This window comes from Mobula birostris, chromosome 10 (genome assembly GCF_030028105.1).
Source record: "Mobula birostris isolate sMobBir1 chromosome 10, sMobBir1.hap1, whole genome shotgun sequence".
NCBI classification, from domain to species: Eukaryota; Metazoa; Chordata; class Chondrichthyes; order Myliobatiformes; family Myliobatidae; genus Mobula; species Mobula birostris.
In genome coordinates, this window is record NC_092379.1 from 50,769,312 (window position 1) to 50,791,217 (window position 21,906).

The 21,906-nt window shown below is 48.1% G+C and overlaps 1 protein-coding gene across 1 annotated transcript in view; it reads right to left on the bottom strand.

Annotated features, from left to right (window-relative positions):
- The window catches only part of LOC140204033 (uncharacterized), a 119,817-nt gene that overhangs the window by 54,728 nt on the left and 43,183 nt on the right, over positions 1-21,906 (bottom strand). The window contains exon 3 of the mRNA XM_072270283.1: positions 19,418-20,098. Coding sequence (XP_072126384.1) covers positions 19,418-20,098 — 681 coding nt within the window. The remainder of the gene's footprint in view (positions 1-19,417; positions 20,099-21,906) is intronic.

Genomic DNA, 21,906 nt, shown 5'->3' on the forward strand with positions numbered 1-21,906 from the left:
ATGGCTCCAGCCTGGGTTTTGAGGGAAGGTGAAGAAGGCGTCACTCTGCTTGTAATAAATTGGTGAAGATGGCGAGCAGTGCTACCGCAGGCAACATCCTCCAGGTGGTTCACCAAACTTTGATAATAAACGTACTTTGACTACTTTGAAATTGGTAAACTGGTTTACTATCGGTCAATGTACCGAGGTGCGTGAAAAACTTTGCTGCATGCCTCGCGTACATTAGCATCGCGGTAGAACAAGGGAGAAGTAACAACAGAATACAGTCAACACAAGAGATTCTGCAGATGCTGGAAATCCAAAGCAACACACACACACAATGCTGGAGGAATTCAGCAGGTCAGGCAGCATCTATGGAAATGAACAACCAGGCAACATTTTGGGCCAAAACCCTTCATCAGGACTGGAGAAAAAGATGAGAAGTCAGAGTAAGAAGGTGGGGGAGGGGAGGAAGAAATACAGGGCGCTGGGTGAAACCGGGGGGGGGGGGGGAGTAAAAAGCTGGAAAGTCGATTGGTGAAAGAGATAAAGGGCTGGAGAAGGGGGAATCTGATGGGAGAGGACAGAAGGCCATGGAAGAAAGGGAAGGGGGAGGAGCTCCAGAGGGAGATGATGAACAGGTAAGGAGATGAGGTGAGAGAGGGAAACAGGAATGGGGAATGGTGAAAGGGGGGGCATTACCAGAAAGTTCGAGAAATCGATGCTCATGCCATCAGGTTGGAATATAATGTCAGTCGAGGCTGGAGTCGGGGTCGTAAGTTGCACAATCTACACTTTGAAGGTGTCCGAGCTCTTTGGAACCCGCACTGATGCGAATGGAATCCGGGTTCTGAATCGGTCGAGGTTGGAGATTGCGCGATCGGCACAGAATATAAGGTGCTGTTCCTCCACCCTGAGAGTGGCAGAACGGGAGGCTATTAACCGACATGTCGGAAAGGGAATGGGAATAGGAATTAAAATGGTTGGCCACTAGGAAATTCCGCTTTTGGCGAATGGAACGGAGGTGTTCGAAAAGCGGTCTCTACGAACTACAGATATATAGTGTTATATTTGCAAGGCAGTGATGAGGTTGCCAGAGAAGTCAAGAATCCATCTCATTGTACAAGGGCACAGTTCAGGTCTTCAAACAACGAGATGAAACCTGTCCTTGGCCGATAGAAGGGATAGGAGAATGTCAGGCGTGGGAGGGGCAGTGGGAAATGCAGACAGTCCATGAAGGGGAGGGTGCTTTTCCGGATGTGCTGAGCTGTGTCCAAAACTCTCCCAGTTTCTTGCTGCAGAACAGTTTTGGCATCAAGCTGTGATGCATCCAGCCAAGATACTTTCTACAGTGCATCGATAAAAATTGGTGAAGATCAAAGGACACATAAGGAAGTAGATGCGCTACTGCTGTGACTTTACGTAGTTGTGTTCCTACGAATAACTTAGAAAAGTTATCATTGTATAGCATAGAAGTTCGGAAAAGACATCATTGGAATTGTTTTCTCTAACTGTGCCAACCACTGACCCTCCTCGTGTTTGTTCGCTTTCAAACTTAGTCTGTTCCTAATTTTTCCCAGTCAGCTTCTACCATCCCAGTGATTTGTTTCCAGACTCGATGCAGTGACTTCTGCAGCGAGTTTACAGCACGGACAGGAGCATTCTCTGACAGGCTCATCTGAGACACAGGCGTACAAGCCTGATGACACTGAGGAATGGTAGCTATAATACCCATGATGCTGTGCGTTTGAGAATACTCCCTATTTACTTCATGCAGCCGGGGTCGCGGGAAGCACGGGGCTCCAGGTGTTGTTGATGGAGACGGGGGGAGGGGATGGGGTGGGGAGCGGACTGACGGAGGAACGGTCAGCATACTGGTCAATGCACGGCAAGAGCAGAGCTAATGATTCAGAAAGCCAAACAACAGGAATATGCAGATGCTGGAAATTTAAGCAACACACATCAAAGTTGCTGGTGAACGCAGCAGGCCAGGCAGCATCTGTAGGAAGAGGTGCAGTCGATGTTTCAGGCCAAGACCCTTCGTCAGGACTAACTGAAGGAAGAGTTAGTAAGAGATTTGAAAGTGGGAGGGGGAGGGGGAGATCCAAAATGATAGGAGAAGACAGGAGGGGGAGGGATGGAGCCAAGAGCTGGACAGGTGATTGGCAAAAGGGATACGAGAGGATCATGGGACAGGAGGCCTAGGGAGAAAGAAAAAGGGGAGGGGGAAAACCCAGAGGATGGGCAAGGGGTACCGTCTCCGAGCCTATTTCTTCGGCAAGGACTCTTCCACCCCCACTGATGACCCTTCTCCCGTCTTCTCCTCTTCATGGACACCCCCCTCTTTTCTTCTACCTGCTCTGGATCTCTTTATTGCTAACTGCCGAATGGACATCAACCGTCTCGACTTCACCGCACCTTATCCCCATTTCAAGCTTACTCCTTTCGAACGCTCCGCTATCCACTCCCTCCGCAACAATCCTAACCTTATTATTAAACCCGCCGATGGGTGGGGGGGGGGGGGTGGTTGCTGTTGTAGTCTGGCGTACTGACTTCTACCTTGCCGAAACACAGCGACAACTCGCGGATACCTCCTCTTATTTACCCTTCGATCGTGACCCCACTAAGGAGCACCAGGCCATTGTCTCCCACACCATCACCGACTTTATCCGCTCAGGGGATCTCCCATCCACTGCTACCAACATTATAGTTCCCACACCTCGCACTTCCCGTTTCTACCTCCTACCCAAGATCCACAAACCTGCCTGTCCTGACAGACCTATTGTCTCAGCTTGCTCCTGCCCCACCGAACTCGTTTCTGCATACCTCGACACTGTTTTATCCCCCCTTGTTCAATCCCTTCCTACCTATGTTCGTGACACTTCTCACTCTCTTAAACTTTTCGATGATTTTAAGTTCCCTGGCCCCCGCCGCTTTATTTTCACCATGGATGTCCAGTCCCTATATACTTCCATCCCCCATCAGGAAGGTCTCAAAGCTCTCCGCTTCTTTTTGGATTCCAGACCTAACCAGTGCCCCTCTACCACCTCTCTGCTCCGCCTAGCAGAATTAGTCCTTACTCTTAATAATTTCTCCTTTGGCTCCTCCCACTTCCTCCAAACTAAAGATGTAGCTATGGGCACCCGTATGGGTCCTAGCTATGCCTGCCTTTTTGTTGGGTTTGTGGAACAATCTATGTTCCGTGCCTATTCTGGTATCTGTCCCGCACTTTTCCTTCGCTACATCGATGACTGCATTGGCGCTGCTTCCTGCACGCATGCAGAGCTCGTTGACTTTATTAACTTTGCCTCCAACTTTCACCCTGCCCTCAAGTTTACCTGGTCCATTTCCGACACATCCCTCCCCTTTCTAGATCTTTCTGTCTCCATCTCTGGATACATCTACTGATGTCTACTATAAGACTACTGACTCTCACAGCTATCTGGACTATTCCTCTTCTCACCCTGTCTCTTGAAAAAATGCTATCCCCTTCTCGCAATTCCTGCGTCTCCGCCACATCTGCTCTCAGGATGAGGCTTTTCATTCCAGGACGAGGGAGATGTCGTCCTTTTCTCCCTTCCTTCACCATCAACTCTGCTCTCAAACGCATCTCCCCCATTTCACGTACATCTGCTCTCACTCAATCCTCCCGCCACCCCACTAGGAATAGGGTTCCCCTAGTCCTCACCTACCACCCCACCAGCCTCCGGGTCCAACATATTATTCTCCGTAACTTCCGCCACCTCCAACGGGATCCCACCACTAAGCACATCTTTCCCTCCCCCCCGCCCCCCGCTTTCCACGGGGATCTCTCCCTACGCGACTCGTCCCCCCCATCCCTCCCCACTGATCTCCCTCCTGGCACTTATCCTTGTAAGCGGAACAAGTGGTACACATGCCCTTACACTTCCTCCCTTACCACCATTCAGGGCCCCAGACAGTCCTTCCAGGTGAGGCGACACTTCACCTGTGAGTCGGCTGGGGTGATATACTGTGTCCGGTGCTCCCGATGTGGCCTTCTATATATTGGCGAGACCCGATGCAGACTGGGAGATCGTTTTGCTGAACACCTGCGCTCTGTCCACCAGAGAAAGCAGGATCTCCCAGTGGCCACATATTTTAATTCCACGTCCCATTCCCATATGTCTATCCACGGCCTCATCTATTGTAAAGATGAAGCCACACTCAGGTTGGAGGAACAACACCTTATATTCCGTCTGGGTAGCCTCCAACCTGATGGCATGAACATTGACTTCTCAAACTTCCGCTAATGCCCCACCTCCCCCTCGTACCCCATCCGTCATTTATTTATTTATAGACACACATTCTTTTTCTCTCTGTCCTTTTTCTCCCTCTGATCCTCACCCCTAGCCCATCCTCTGGGTTCCCCCCGCCCCCTTTTCTTTCTCCCTGGACCTCCTGTCCCATGATCCTCTCATATCCCTTTTGCCAATCACCTGTCCAGCTCTTGGCTCCATCCCTCCCCCTCCTGTCTTCTCCCATCATTTTGGATCTCCCCCTCCCCATCCCACTTTCAAATCTCTTACTAACTCTTCCTTCAGTTAGTCCTGACGAAGGGTCTCGGCCTGAAAAGTCGACTGTACCTCTTCCTAGAGATGCTGAGTGGTCGGCGCCGTGGGCCGAAGAGACTGCCTCTGGACAGAAAACAACTTACACCCGGTGCTAATCCTACAACTCCCAAAGGGAAATTGCAACGATAGCTCCCGAGGACAGGACGTTACAGCCACCAGCGTTGCCGGGGCTTTGCGCAGCATCTGTAACGCATGTTTTATGAGGATGGGTAGAGAGAGATAGAGCTTTCTCTCGGGAGCGAATGGAGATGAGATCTGCCGCAGTTCAGGTGCATATGGTGATGAGGCGTTGATCGAGTGGACAGCCAGAGGCTTCCTCCCGAGGGCAGAAATGGCCGATACGGGGGGACATAAAGTTAAAGTGAGTTGGTGGAAAGTAGAGGGGGAGGGGATGTTAGAGGTAAGATTTTTTTACACAGAGGTGAGAGTGTGAAACGTCCTACCTGGGGTGGAAATAAAGGCAAATACATTAGAAACATTTAAGAATCTTGGATGGGTATGTGGATGATAAAAAAAAAACGGCAATGTGAGAGGGAAGAATTAGAGTACAAGTACTTTGCTGTAAAGGGTAGCACCATCAGTTACAGCGATCATCAATTAGGGCTCTGCCGCTGCCTGTAAGGGGTTTGCAGGGTCTCCACGTGGGTGCTCCACAGTCCAAAGACGGTAGGTTAGGGTGGCTGAGCTGAGGCCGTGTCACGTTGACACTTGCCGGCTGCCTGCAGCACAACCCTGGCCGATTTGACTTGAACCAAATGACGCACTTCACTGTCTGTTTCAACGTACAAATAAAGGTCATCCAATACAAAAATATTCTTTCAGCAACTTCGCTAGAAAGCTGCCATAGCAACTTCCATTTACAGGGTCCGATAACAATAACAACCTCTGGCAGAGTGAGCATCACAACGATATTGTTAATGCTATAACTACCCACACTGACCGGGAATTACTACTGCATTAACCACTCACACTGACTGGGAATTACTACTGCATTAACCACTCACACTGACTGGGAATTACTACTGCATTAACCACTCACACTGACTGGGAATTACTACTGCATTAACCACTCACACTGACTGGGAATTACTACTGCATTAACCACTCACACTGACCGGGAACCACAACTCATTAACCACTCACACTGACTGGGAATTACTACTGCATTAACCACTCACACTGACTGGGAATTACTACTGCATTAACCACTCACACTGACTAGGAATCACCACTCAATAACCACTCACACTGACCGGGAACCACAACTCATTAACCACTCACACTGACTGGGAATCACCACTCAATAACCACTCACACTGACCGGGAACCACAACTCATTAACCACTCACACTGACTGGGAATCACCACTCAATAACCACTCACACTGACTGGGAATCACCACTCAATAACCACTCACACTGACTGGGAATCACCACTCAATAACCACTCACACCGACTGGGAATCACAACTCAATAACCACTCACACTGACTGGGAATCACCACTCAATAACCACTCACACTGACTGGGAATCACAACTCAATAACCACTCACACTGACTGGGAATTACTACTGCATTAACCACTCACACTGACTGGGAATCACCACTCCTTAACCACTCACACTGACTGGGAATCACCACTCAATAACCACTCACACTGACTGGGAATTACTACTGCATTAACCACTCACACTGACTGGGAATCACCACTCAATAACCACTCACACTGACCGGGAACCACAACTCATTAACCACTCACACTGACTGGGAATCACCACTCAATAACCACTCACACTGACCGGGAACCACAACTCATTAACCACTCACACTGACTGGGAATCACCACTCAATAACCACTCACACTGACTGGGAATTACTACTGCATTAACCACTCACACTGACCGGGAATTACTACTGCATTAACCACTCACACTGACTGGGAATTACTACTGCATTAACCACTCACACTGACTGGGAATCACCACTCAATAACCACTCACACTGACTGGGAATCACCACTCAATAACCACTCACACTGACCGGGAACCACAACTCATTAACCACTCACACTGACTGGGAATTACTACTGCATTAACCACTCACACTGACTGGGAATCACCACTCAATAACCACTCACACTGACCGGGAATCACAACTCATTAACCACTCACACCGACTGGGAATCACCACTCAATAACCACTCACACTGACCGGGAACCACAACTCAATAACCACTCACACTGACTGGGAATCACAACTCATTAACCACTCACACTGACCGGGAACCACAACTCATTAACCACTCACACTGACTGGGAATCACCACTCAATAACCACTCACACTGACTGGGAATCACAACTCAATAACCACTCACACTGACTGGGAATCACCACTCAATAACCACTCACACTGACCGGGAACCACAACTCAATAACCACTCACACTGACTGGGAATTACTACTGCATTAACCACTCACACTGACTGGGAATCACCACTCAATAACCACTCACACTGACCGGGAACCACAACTCATTAACCACTCACACTGACTGGGAATCACCACTCAATAACCACTCACACTGACTGGGAATCACAACTCAATAACCACTCACACTGACTGGGAATCACAACTCATTAACCACTCACACTGACCGGGAACCACAACTCATTAACCACTCACACTGACTGGGAACCACAACTCAATAACCACTCAAGCTGACTGGGAATCACAACTCAATAACCACTCACACTGACTGGGAATCACAACTCATTAACCACTCACACCGACTGGGAATCACAACTCAATAACCACTCACACCGACTGGGAATCACCACTCATTAACCACTCACACTGACTGGGAATCACCACTCAATAACCACTCACACTGACTGGGAATCACCACTCATTAACCACTCACACTGACTGGGAATCACCACTCACACTGACTGGGAATCACCACTCAATAACCACCGACAATAACCACTCATATTAACCGGGAACCACAACTCAATAACCACTCACACTGACTGGGAATTACTACTGCATTAACCACTCACACTGACTGGGAATCACCACTCAATAACCACTCACACTGACCGGGAACCACAACTCATTAACCACTCACACTGACTGGGAATCACCACTCAATAACCACTCACACTGACTGGGAATCACAACTCAATAACCACTCACACTGACTGGGAATCACAACTCATTAACCACTCACACTGACCGGTAACCACAACTCAATAACCACTCACACTGACTGGGAATTACTACTGCATTAACCACTCACACTGACTGGGAATTACTACTGCATTAACCACTCACACTGACCGGGAACCACAACTCATTAACCACTCACACTGACTGGGAATTACTACTGCATTAACCACTCACACTGACTGGGAATCACCACTCAATAACCACTCACACTGACCGGGAACCACAACTCATTAACCACTCACACTGACTGGGAATCACCACTCAATAACCACTCACACTGACCGGGAACCACAACTCATTAACCACTCACACTGACTGGGAATCACCACTCAATAACCACTCACACTGACTGGGAATCACCACTCAATAACCACTCACACTGACTGGGAATCACCACTCAATAACCACTCACACCGACTGGGAATCACAACTCAATAACCACTCACACTGACTGGGAATCACCACTCAATAACCACTCACACTGACTGGGAATCACAACTCAATAACCACTCACACTGACTGGGAATTACTACTGCATTAACCACTCACACTGACTGGGAATCACCACTCATTAACCACTCACACTGACTGGGAATCACCACTCAATAACCACTCACACTGACTGGGAATTACTACTGCATTAACCACTCACACTGACTGGGAATCACCACTCAATAACCACTCACACTGACCGGGAACCACAACTCATTAACCACTCACACTGACTGGGAATCACCACTCAATAACCACTCACACTGACCGGGAACCACAACTCATTAACCACTCACACTGACTGGGAATCACCACTCAATAACCACTCACACTGACTGGGAATTACTACTGCATTAACCACTCACACTGACTGGGAATCACCACTCAATAACCACTCACACTGACCGGGAACCACAACTCATTAACCACTCACACTGACTGGGAATCACCACTCAATAACCACTCACACTGACTGGGAATTACTACTGCATTAACCACTCACACTGACCGGGAATTACTACTGCATTAACCACTCACACTGACTGGGAATCACCACTCAATAACCACTCACACTGACTGGGAATCACCACTCAATAACCACTCACACTGACCGGGAACCACAACTCATTAACCACTCACACTGACTGGGAATTACTACTGCATTAACCACTCACACTGACTGGGAATCACCACTCAATAACCACTCACACTGACCGGGAATCACAACTCATTAACCACTCACACCGACTGGGAATCACCACTCAATAACCACTCACACTGACCGGGAACCACAACTCAATAACCACTCACACTGACTGGGAATCACAACTCATTAACCACTCACACTGACCGGGAACCACAACTCATTAACCACTCACACTGACTGGGAATCACCACTCAATAACCACTCACACTGACTGGGAATCACAACTCAATAACCACTCACACTGACTGGGAATCACCACTCAATAACCACTCACACTGACCGGGAACCACAACTCAATAACCACTCACACTGACTGGGAATTACTACTGCATTAACCACTCACACTGACTGGGAATCACCACTCAATAACCACTCACACTGACCGGGAACCACAACTCATTAACCACTCACACTGACTGGGAATCACCACTCAATAACCACTCACACTGACTGGGAATCACAACTCAATAACCACTCACACTGACTGGGAATCACAACTCATTAACCACTCACACTGACCGGGAACCACAACTCATTAACCACTCACACTGACTGGGAACCACAACTCAATAACCACTCACGCTGACTGGGAATCACAACTCAATAACCACTCACACTGACTGGGAATCACAACTCATTAACCACTCACACCGACTGGGAATCACAACTCAATAACCACTCACACCGACTGGGAATCACCACTCATTAACCACTCACACTGACTGGGAATCACCACTCAATAACCACTCACACTGACTGGGAATCACCACTCATTAACCACTCACACTGACTGGGAATCACCACTCACACTGACTGGGAATCACCACTCAATAACCACCGACAATAACCACTCATATTAACCGGGAACCACAACTCAATAACCACTCACACTGACTGGGAATTACTACTGCATTAACCACTCACACTGACTGGGAATCACCACTCAATAACCACTCACACTGACTGGGAACCACAACTCATTAACCACTCACACTGACTGGGAATCACCACTCAATAACCACTCACACTGACTGGGAATCACAACTCAATAACCACTCACACTGACTGGGAATCACAACTCATTAACCACTCACACTGACCGGGAACCACAACTCAATAACCACTCACACTGACTGGGAATTACTACTGCATTAACCACTCACACTGACTGGGAATCACCACTCAATAACCACTCACACTGACCGGGAACCACAACTCATTAACCACTCACACTGACTGGGAATCACCACTCAATAACCACTCACACTGACCGGGAACCACAACTCATTAACCACTCACACTGACTGGGAATCACCACTCAATAACCACTCACACTGACTGGGAATTACTACTGCATTAACCACTCACACTGACCGGGAATTACTACTGCATTAACCACTCACACTGACTGGGAATCACCACTCAATAACCACTCACACTGACTGGGAATCACCACTCAATAACCACTCACACTGACCGGGAACCACAACTCATTAACCACTCACAGTGACTGGGAATTACTACTGCATTAACCACTCACACTGACTGGGAATCACCACTCAATAACCACTCACACTGACCGGGAATCACAACTTATTAACCACTCACACCGACGGGGAATCACTACTCAATAACCACTCACACTGACCGGGAACCACAACTCAATAACCACTCACACTGACTGGGAATCACAACTCATTAACCACTCACACTGACCGGGAACCACAACTCATTAACCACTCACACTGACTGGGAATCACCACTCAATAACCACTCACACTGACTGGGAATCACAACTCAATAACCACTCACAGTGACTGGGAATCACCACTCAATAACCACTCACACTGACCGGGAACCACAACTCAATAACCACTCACACTGACTGGGAATTACTACTGCATTAACCACTCACACTGACTGGGAATCACCACTCAATAACCACTCACACTGACTGGGAACCACAACTCATTAACCACTCACACTGACTGGGAATCACCACTCAATAACCACTCACACTGACTGGGAATCACAACTCAATAACCACTCACACTGACTGGGAATCACAACTCATTAACCACTCACACTGACCGGGAACCACAACTCATTAACCACTCACACTGACTGGGAACCACAACTCAATAACCACTCACGCTGACTGGGAATCACAACTCAATAACCACTCACACTGACTGGGAATCACAACTCATTAACCACTCACACCGACTGGGAATCACAACTCAATAACCACTCACACCGACTGGGAATCACCACTCATTAACCACTCACACTGACTGGGAATCACCACTCAATAACCACTCACACTGACTGGGAATCACCACTCATTAACCACTCACACTGACTGGGAATCACCACTCACACTGACTGGGAATCACCACTCAATAACCACCGACAATAACCACTCATATTAACCGGGAACCACAACTCAATAACCACTCACACTGACTGGGAATTATTACTGCATTAACCACTCACACTGACTGGGAATCACCACTCAATAACCACTCACACTGACTGGGAACCACAACTCATTAACCACTCACACTGACTGGGAATCACCACTCAATAACCACTCACACTGACTGGGAATCACAACTCAATAACCACTCACACTGACTGGGAATCACAACTCATTAACCACTCACACTGACCGGGAACCACAACTCAATAACCACTCACACTGACTGGGAATTACTACTGCATTAACCACTCACACTGACTGGGAATCACCACTCAATAACCACTCACACTGACCGGGAACCACAACTCATTAACCACTCACACTGACTGGGAATCACCACTCAATAACCACTCACACTGACTGGGAATCACAACTCAATAACCACTCACACTGACTGGGAATCACAACTCATTAACCACTCACACTGACCGGGAACCACAACTCATTAACCACTCACACTGACTGGGAACCACAACTCAATAACCACTCACGCTGACTGGGAATCACAACTCAATAACCACTCACACTGACTGGGAATCACAACTCATTAACCACTCACACCGACTGGGAATCACAACTCAATAACCACTCACACCGACTGGGAATCACCACTCATTAACCACTCACACTGACTGGGAATCACCACTCAATAACCACTCACACTGACTGGGAATCACCACTCATTAACCACTCACACTGACTGGGAATCACCACTCACACTGACTGGGAATCACCACTCAATAACCACCGACAATAACCACTCATATTAACCGGGAACCACAACTCAATAACCACTCACACTGACTGGGAATTACTACTGCATTAACCACTCACACTGACTGGGAATCACCACTCAATAACCACTCACACTGACCGGGAACCACAACTCATTAACCACTCACACTGACTGGGAATCACCACTCAATAACCACTCACACTGACTGGGAATCACAACTCAATAACCACTCACACTGACTGGGAATCACAACTCATTAACCACTCACACTGACTGGGAATCACAACTCAATAACCACTCACACTGACTGGGAATCACAACTCAATAACCACTCACACTGACTGGGAATCACCACTCATTAACCACTCACACTGACTGGGAATCACCACTCATTAACCACTCACACTGACTGGGAACCACAACTCATTAACCACTCACACTGACTGGGAATCACCACTCATTAACCACTCACACTGACTGGGAATCACCACTCAATAACCACCGACAATAACCACTCATATTAACCGGGAACCACAACTCAATAACCACTCACACTGACTGGGAATCACAACTCAATAACCACTCACACTGACTGGGAATCACAACTCAATAACCATTCACATTAACCGGGAATCACAACTCAATAACCACTCACATTAACCAGGAATCACAACTCAATAACCACTCACACTGACTGGGAATCACCACTCACATTGACGGGGAATCACAACTCAATAACCGCTCACATTAACCGGGAATCACAACTCAATAACCACTCACATTAACCAGGAATCACAACTCAATAACCACTCACACTGACTGGGAATCACCACTCACATTGACGGGGAATTATAACTGCTGTCCATCCAGCATTGCCATGTTGCCACTATAACTTGCAATAACTAAAGTCCTCCTCTATAGGCCAAAATAAAGTGGCAGGATCTTTCCTAAATGACAGCGAGGACTTTACAACTACAGTACTAGGCTATCTGCAGTCTGACGGCCGCACAATTTGCCAAGTATCATAATCCACTTTTGAGCCTGGCCTCTTCTCTCTCTTTTATTTCATTTCTCTGGTTTTGAACTCATTTCACAACATATTAGTGACAGACGTTGTGTGTCGTGAGGTTATGTAAATGTGAGATTACCCACTTTGGTGGCAAAAATAGGAAAACAGATTATTATCTGAATGGTGGCCGATTAGGAAAAGGGGAGGTGCAACGAGACCTGGGTGTCATTATACACCAGTCATTGAAAGTGGGCATGCAGGTACAGCAGGCGGTGAAAAAGGCGAATGGTATGCTGGCATTTATAGCGAGAGGATTCGAGTACAGGAGCAGGGAGGTACTACTGCAGTTGTACAAGGCCTTGGTGAGACCACACCTAGAGTATTGTGTGCAGTTTTGGTCCCCTAATCTGAGGAAAGACATTCTTGCCATAGAGGGAATACAAAGAAGGTTCACCAGATTGATTCCTGGGATGGCAGGACTTTCATATGATGAAAGGCTGGATCAACTAGGCTTATACTCTCTGGAATTTAGAAGATTGAGGGGGGATCTTATTGAAACGTATAAAATTCTAAAGGGATTGGACAGGCTAGATGCAGGAAGATTGTTCCCAATGTTGGGGAAGTCCAGAGCGAGGGGTCACAGTTTGAGGATAAAGGGGAAGCCTTTTAGGACCCAGATGAGGAAAAACTTCTTCACACAGAGAGTGGTGAATCTGTGGAATTCTCTGCCACAGGAAACAATTGAGGCCAGTTCATTGGCTATATTTAAGAGGGATTTAGATATGGCCCTTGTGGCTAAAGGGATCGGGGGTATGGAGAGAAGGCAGGTACAGGGTTCTGAGTTGGATGATCAGCCATGATCATACTGAATGGTGGTGTGGGCTCAGAGGGCTGAATGGCCTACTGCTGCACCTATTTTCTATGTTCCTATGACGCAGAAAGCTCCAGTCAAATAAAGAGCCTGAGTCACTTGATACGTTTGGATAGGAATATCATTAGGCCTTCTGAAGCAAAAAAAAAAAAAATCCATTCACACCCTGAAGGAAAGCTAAAGTGGGAGAGGGGAAATTAAATAGAGTTTGAAATGAGGGGGAGCTTTCATGGTGGCTGGGAGAAACTCTTTCCATTGGCAGACACATTCTCATCCTGCACTGGTCACTCAACTTCACTCGCCCCATCACCGAAACGTTCCCACAACTTACGGACTCACTTTCAAGGACTCTTCATCTCAGGTTCTCGATATTTATTCCTTATTTATTATTATTATTATTTCTTTTTGTGTTTTGCAGAGTTTGTTGTCTTTTGCACACTGGTTGCTTGTCCATCCTGTGTGAGATCTTTCACTGATTCTGTTATGTTTCTGGTATTTGTTATGACTGCCCATAAGAAAAAGAATCTCAGGGTTGTAGGTGATGACATATACTTGGATAGTAAATTTGCATTGAACTTTATTGCCGCTGTTTCACATATTTACACTACAGCTTGCTTTCATTATAATAGTGCTGGTAACATTACAGTCTTACTTAAGCATGCAAATCAGACTTTATGTCAACCTGTCAATTTTCAGGCCCTGCCATTCAAGGATTTGTGTTACTATAGCTTTGCAGCGGTATGTGCTGGATCGTGAATATACATGCGGTGTGTGACTCTATGTACAGTGTTTTGCACCTTCACCTCAGAGGAACGATGGCAGGATACTTGGTAGTGTGGAGGAGCAGAGGGATCTCGGGGTACATGTCCACAGATCCCTGAAAGTTGCCTCACAGGTGGATAGGGTAGTTAAGAAAGCTTATGGGGTGTTAGCTTTCATAAGTCGAGGGATAGAGTTTAAGAGTCGTGATGTAATGATGCAGCTCTATAAAACTCTGGTTAGGCCACACTTGGAGTATTGTGTCCAGTTCTGGTTGCCTCACTATAGGAAGGATGTGGAAGCATTGGAAAGGGTACAGAGGAGATTTACCAGGATGCTGCCTGGTTTAGAAAGTATGCAATATGATCAGAGATTAAGGGAGCTAGGGCTTTACTCTTTGGAGAGAAGGGGGATGAGAGGAGACATGATAGAGGTGTACAAGATATTAAGAGGAATAGATAGAGTGGATAGCCAGCACCTCTTCCCCAGGGCACCACTGCTCAATACAAGAGGACATGGCTTTAAGGTAAGGGGTAGGAAGTTCAAGGGGGATATTAGAGGAAGGTTTTTTACTCAGAGAGTGGTTGGTGCGTGGAATGCACTGCCTGAGTCAGTGGTGGAGGCAGATACACAAGTGAAGTTTAAGAGACTACTAGACAGGTATATGGAGGAATTTAAGGTGGGGAGTTATATGGGAGGCAGGGTTTGAGGGTCGGCACAACATTGTGGGCCGAAGGGCCTGTAATGTGCTGTCCTGTTCTATGTTCTCTATGTTTCGATTAGCCACTTAACGTGTATGGTTAAATGGGCATACAGTTAAACTTGAGAAGGGCTGTTGATCAGTGACACACAAAATGCTGGAGGAGCTCAGCAAGTCAGGCAGCCTCTACGGAAAATAATGAACAGTCGACGTTTTGGGCCCCAGACACTTCAGCAGGACTCGTGGGTCTCAGCCCAAAAGCGAGAACTGTTTATTCCCCTCCACAGATGCTGCCTGACCTGCGGAGTTCCTCTGTGTGTGTTGCTCTGGGTTTCGATTGCCTGCAGAATCTCTTGTGCTTAAGACCTGTTGATCAGTGTCACAGCTTCAACATAAAAGCTTAAAAAGGTAGGGGCAATGAAGAGAAATGCTTTGTATGTGGGGAATCGTGACCTGGATACCCAATGTGAAGGGACAGTGGAAGAGATGCAACATGATTCTTTACAAAGGAATTAGACTGAAAACAAGTTTAAAAGAGAAGAGTTGGAGGGTGAATGGGGAAAGAGCACAGGAAGAGGGACTAATGGGACTCCTCTTCATCAGGGTCAGGCTCCAGATCAGGGGTTCCCAGCCCGGAGTCCACGACCCCTCGGTTAACGGCAGGGTCCATGACAGGAAAGAGGAACCCCTGTTCTTGATGGAGTCATGGTCTCAGAATGAAGGATCAACTGTTCTGGATTAAGGCAAGGAGCTTACTTACACTTTAAGTGGTGCAGTTCGTTCCCCCAGAGGGAGAGATTGCTCAGTCACTAAGTGTATTCCAGGCTGAAATCAACATTTACTTGGAGATTGTGAAAAAGAATAGGGAAATCGTGGATGAATCAGCCAAGGCCCTACTGAATGGAGAAGCCTGAGTATTCCATGGCCAACTCTTGATATGTTAACTTCCATGGGCCAATCCACTTCCACCTACTGCAGCCCCCAACTCGTAACTCCAATCCCCTTCCTCCTGCCCAAACTCACAACTCCAATCCCCTTCCTCCTACCCAAACTCACAACTCCAATCCCCTTCCTCCTGCCCAAACTCACAACTCCAATCCCCTTCCTCCTACCCAAACTCATAACTCCAATCCCCTTCCTCCTACCCAAACTCATAACTTCAATCTCCTTCCTCCTACCCAAACTCATAACTCCAATCCCCTTCCTCCTACCCAAATTCATAACTCCAATCCCCTTCCTCCTACCCAAACTCATAACTCCAATCCCCTTCCTCCTACCCAAACTCAAAACTCCAATCTCCTTCCTCCTACCCAAACTCATAACTCCAATCTCCCTTCCTCCTACCCAAACTCATAACTCCAATCCCCTTCCTCCTACCCCAACTCGTAACTGCAATCCCCTTCCTCCTACGCAAACTCACAACTCCAATCCCCTTCCTCCTACCCAAAATCATAACTCCAATCCCCTTCCTCCTGCCCAAACTCATAACTCCAATCCCCTTCCTCCTACAGCAGCCCCCCCAACTCGTAACTCCTGCCTATGCTGATGCCTCTTTGACCACTGACCCTGTTCCAATGAACATAGACCCAATGGGACCTCACACTCCCCCACCTTCCCCCTCCCCCCCCGGTCATCAGTCAGAGCAGAGTCCTGGTGTTGCAGGGACCCAGTCGTGTGTCTCCAACCCTTCTCCTGATGAAGGGTCTTGGCCCGAAACGTCGACTGTTTACTCTTTTCCATAGATGCTGCCTGGCCTGCTGAGTTCCTCCAGCATTTTGTGTGTGTTGCTTCGCAGGAAACTTTGTTCTGGAGTTGGTGCGTGCGGATGGGAGCCAGGGAGGCAGAAAAGGGGCTTATTCTACTCTCACACGAGGAATTCTGCAGATGCTGGAAATTCAAGCAACAGCCATCAAAGTTGCTGGTGAACGCAGCAGGCCAGGCAGCATCTCTAGGAAGAGGTACAGTCAACGTTTCGGGCCGAGACCCTTCGTCAGGACTAACTGAAGGAAGAGCTAGTAAGAGATTTGAAAGTGGGAGGGGGAGGGGGAAGGGGAGATCCAAAATGATAGGAGAAGACAGGAGGGGGAGGGATGGAGCCAAGAGCTGGACAGCTGATTGGCAAAAGGGATATGAGAGGATCATGGGACAGGAGGTCCAGGGAGAAAGAAAAGGGGGAGGGGGAGAAACCCAGAGGATGGGCAAGGGGTGAGGGACAGAGGGAGAAAAAGGACAGAGAGTAAAAGAATGTGTGTCTATAAATAAATAAATAACGGATGGGGTACGAGGGGGAGGTGGGGCATTAGCGGAAGTTTGAGAAGTCAAAGTCAATACATAGAAGGCTGCATCAGGAGCACCGGACGCAGTATATCACAGCAGCCGATTCACAGGTGAAGTGTCGCCTCACCTGGAAGGACTGTCTGGGGCCCTGAATGGTGGTGCTCCCGATGCAGCCTTCTATACATTGGTGAGACCTGACGCAGACTGGGAGATCATTTTGCTGAACACCTATGCTCTGTCCGCCAGAGAAAGCAGGATCTCCCAGTGGCCACACATTTATATTCCACATCCCATTCCCATTCTGACATGTCTATCCACGGCCTCCTCTACTGTAAAGATGAAGCCACACTCGGGTTGGAGGAACAACACCTTATATTCCGTCTGGGTAGCCTCCAACCTGATGGCATGAACATCGACTTCTCAAACTTCCGCTAATGCCCCACCTCCCCCTCGTACCCCATCCGTTATTTATTTATATACATACATTCTTTCTTTCTCTGCTTTTTCTCCCTCTGTCCCTTTGACTATACCCCTTGCCCATCCTCTGGGGCTCCCCCCACCTTTCCTTCTCCCTGGGCCTCCTGTCCCATGATCCTCTCGTATCCCTTTTGCCAATCAGCTGTCCAGCTCTTGGCTCCATCCCTCCCCCTCCTGTCTTCTCCTATCATTTTGGATCTCCCCCTCCCCCTCCCACTTTCAAATCTCTTACTAGCTCTTCCTTCAGTTAGTCCTGACGAAGGGTCTCGGCCTGAAACATTGACTGTACCTCTTTCTCGAGATGCTGCCTGGCCTGCTGCGTTCACCAGCAACTTTGATGTGTGTTGCTTATTCTACTGTTGTTCTTTTGTCTGTCATTGTGTTCAGTGTTCCGAGCACCATGGACATGTTGTGTTGGCGCTAGTATGGTGACAGTCGGGGTTGTGTTCTTTAGGTTGTGTTGGTTGTTGACACCAGCGACTTGTTTCACTGTACGTTTCGATGTACAACATGTGGGATACAGAAATCTAAATTGGAATGTTGTAAGGAGCTGGGAGTAAAGAGTTGCCACACTGGTAAATTCTCCCAAAGACAAGACACCATCCAGTCCTAGTCTTGTCCTCGGTCTGCAGAAAGTCCTGCAGGGAATTCACCGGAAGCCTGTTCACTCACAGAGCGGGAGGGATTAAGGCAAACGTGGGGGTGCATTTACAAACATAACGTCAAAGGACAAGAGAGGTTCCTGGAGATTTTAGGCAGTTATGATGGATGGAAATGGCGTGCAGCTGAAATTCTAGCAGTCATCGATGGGCTGAATGGCCCTTGTCCCTGTGCACTCTCTTTTGGAGAATTCTCTGCATCAGTTAAATGTTTGAGGCACAGTGTTTCAAACACAATGGGTGGATTTGACGTGGATCCAGAATATTAAACTCCATCCCAGTTGTAGGGGTGACCGACACCAGCAGAAACGAACCCGAGTCGGGGCCAAAGCCTGGGGTTCAGTCCCGGCTCTGATGAGCTGCAGAATCGAGCGCCCGCGGTCACTGGTAAGCCTGCTGCCAGCTCAGCTGCAGCTACAGTTAAATATTCGGGGTGACCCATGTCTAAACTTTCCCCTCAGTGTGAACTCGCTGGTGTCTCAGCAGATGGGACGACCGGGTGAATTCTCTCCCACACTCAGAGCAGGTGAACGGCCTCTCCCCAGTGTGCACGCGCTGGTGTCGCAGGAGGTTGGACGACTGCGTGAACCCCTTCCCGCACTCATTGCAAGTGAACGGCCTCTCCCCGGTGTGAATCCGCTGGTGTATTATCAAGTCTGACGAGCGCGTGAATCCCTTCCCGCACTCGGAGCAGGTGAACGGCCGCTCCCCGGTGTGAATGTGCTGATGTGTCAGCAGGTTGGATGACTGCGTAAATCCCTTCCCACAGTCGGTGCAGACAAACAGTTTCTCCCCACTGTGAACCCGCTGGTGCGTCAGCAGGTTGGCCAGCCGAGTGAATCCCTTCCCACAGTCGGAGCAGATGAAGGGGCCCTCCTCGCTGTGAACCTGCTGGTGCCTCATCAGGCTGGACGACCGAGTGAATCCCCTCCCGCACTCAAAGCAGGTGAATGGCCGCTCGCCGGTGTGAACCTGCTGGTGCCTCATCAGGCTGGAGGACCGAGTGAATCCCCTCCCGCACTCGGTGCACGTGAACGGCCGCTCGCCGGTGTGAACCTCCTGGTGCCTCATCAGGCTGGACGAGCGAGTGAATCCCCTCCCGCACTCGGAGCAGGTGAACGCGTGACCTTGCTCGTGCTTCATCGGGCTAGATGATTGAGTGAATCCCTTCTCATGCACTGAACAGATGAATAATCTCTCCACGTCAGTTCTCTTGTGTCTCATTAGATTAGAGACAGAGCAAACTGTTCTCACACTGGGAGCAGGAGAATAATGTATCCCCAGTTGAAGATATGCTCAGAGGCCTGTGATATCGATGAAAAGACCATGTTGTTTCCAACGGGAGGATAAGTCAGTGAATATTTTTCCAGACACAAAACAGGCAAAGTCTGACTCCATAATGAAGCTTTTCACTGTGGTTGCACCAAATTCCAGATGAAATGGGGGAATTACTCTCCCCCCCACCCCCACAGCACTGGAATCTAGACTGACCGATCACTTTTATCAAGGAAACTTTTCCTGCTCCTTCAGAGATCTGAAGAAAATTACGTTCTGCGTGGCTCCTTCCCAAGTCAGTTCACGGAAATTTCTCTCTCTCTCTCACACACACACACGACACATGCTTGGTTTTACCTGCTTATGCTCTCCCCTCATGGTCTTCCCTGGCTGTGTCGCTGGATTAAACCTCATTCCAGGAAGAGTGCAGGACACTTTCAGTTGAGCTGAGTGTGTCTCACTGCTTTGCAAAAGACAAGCAAGTCCCACTCCATGGTTCAAAGATCAACGAGATTCAGGAGCTGGAGAACACTGAAGATCTGATGAGATGTTGGGTTTGAGATTCTCATACACAATCCACCACTTATTATACCCTGTAAAATAGTTTGTTTTAAAACCGTTATTACGATAAGACAGCAATTTGGGGAAAAAAAAGGAGATAATCGGAGTTGTGATGGCGAACTGTGTGTGTTAGATGATTGCATGTCAGAAGCCTAGGTCCTACTCCGGAAAGGAACACAATGAACAAGTCCCAATGGAACGGCTAGAGTTTGCTGCGGTGTTGGAGGTGATGCAGGAATCTTTATGCTGATGGGTGGACGCCCCTGAGCATAATCTGGAGATGAGTCGGGAAGATATCCTGGAATAATTCATGGGATGATGGATTTCCTTTAGATCGGAAAAGCTGGGTGGTACACCTGGGAGTGTAGGAATTTGAGAGGGGATCTGCTAATAATCATTAGCTATCCTAATAAGACATAGGAGAACTAGGCTATTCAGCACCTCCACCGCATCTTGGCTGATCCAATTTTCCTCTCAGAGTGTTCTCCTGCCTTCTCCCTGTAACCTTTGACACCTTTACGAATCAAGAACCTATCGACTTCCACTTTAAATACACCCAATGACTTCGCCTCCACAGTTGTCTGTGGCAATGAATTCCACACATTCATCACCCTCTGGCTAAAGAAATACTTCCTCATCTCTTTTCTAAAGGGATGTTTTTCAAATCGGAGGCTGTGCCTTCTGGTTCCACTACGTCCAGTCTATCTAGCCATTTCAACGTTCAATATGATCCACCCCATTCTTCTAAACTCCAGTGAGTACCGGCCCAGAGCCGTTAAACATTTCTTACATGTTAACCCTTTCATTCCCAGGATAATTCTCCTGAACCTCCTCTGGACTCTCTCCATTGCCAGTACAAATTAAGAACCTGGTGGCATGGTGCGAAGACAATAACATATCCCTCAATGTCAGCAAGACGAAGGAATTGGTTGTTGACTTCAGAAGGAGTAGCGGACCGCACGACCCAATTTACATCGGTGGTGCGCAAGTGGAACAGGTCAAAAGCTTTAAGTTCCTCGGGGTCAATATCACAAATGACCTGACTTGGTCCAACCAAGCAGAGTTCACTGCCAAGAAGGCCCACCAGCGCCTTTACTTCCTGA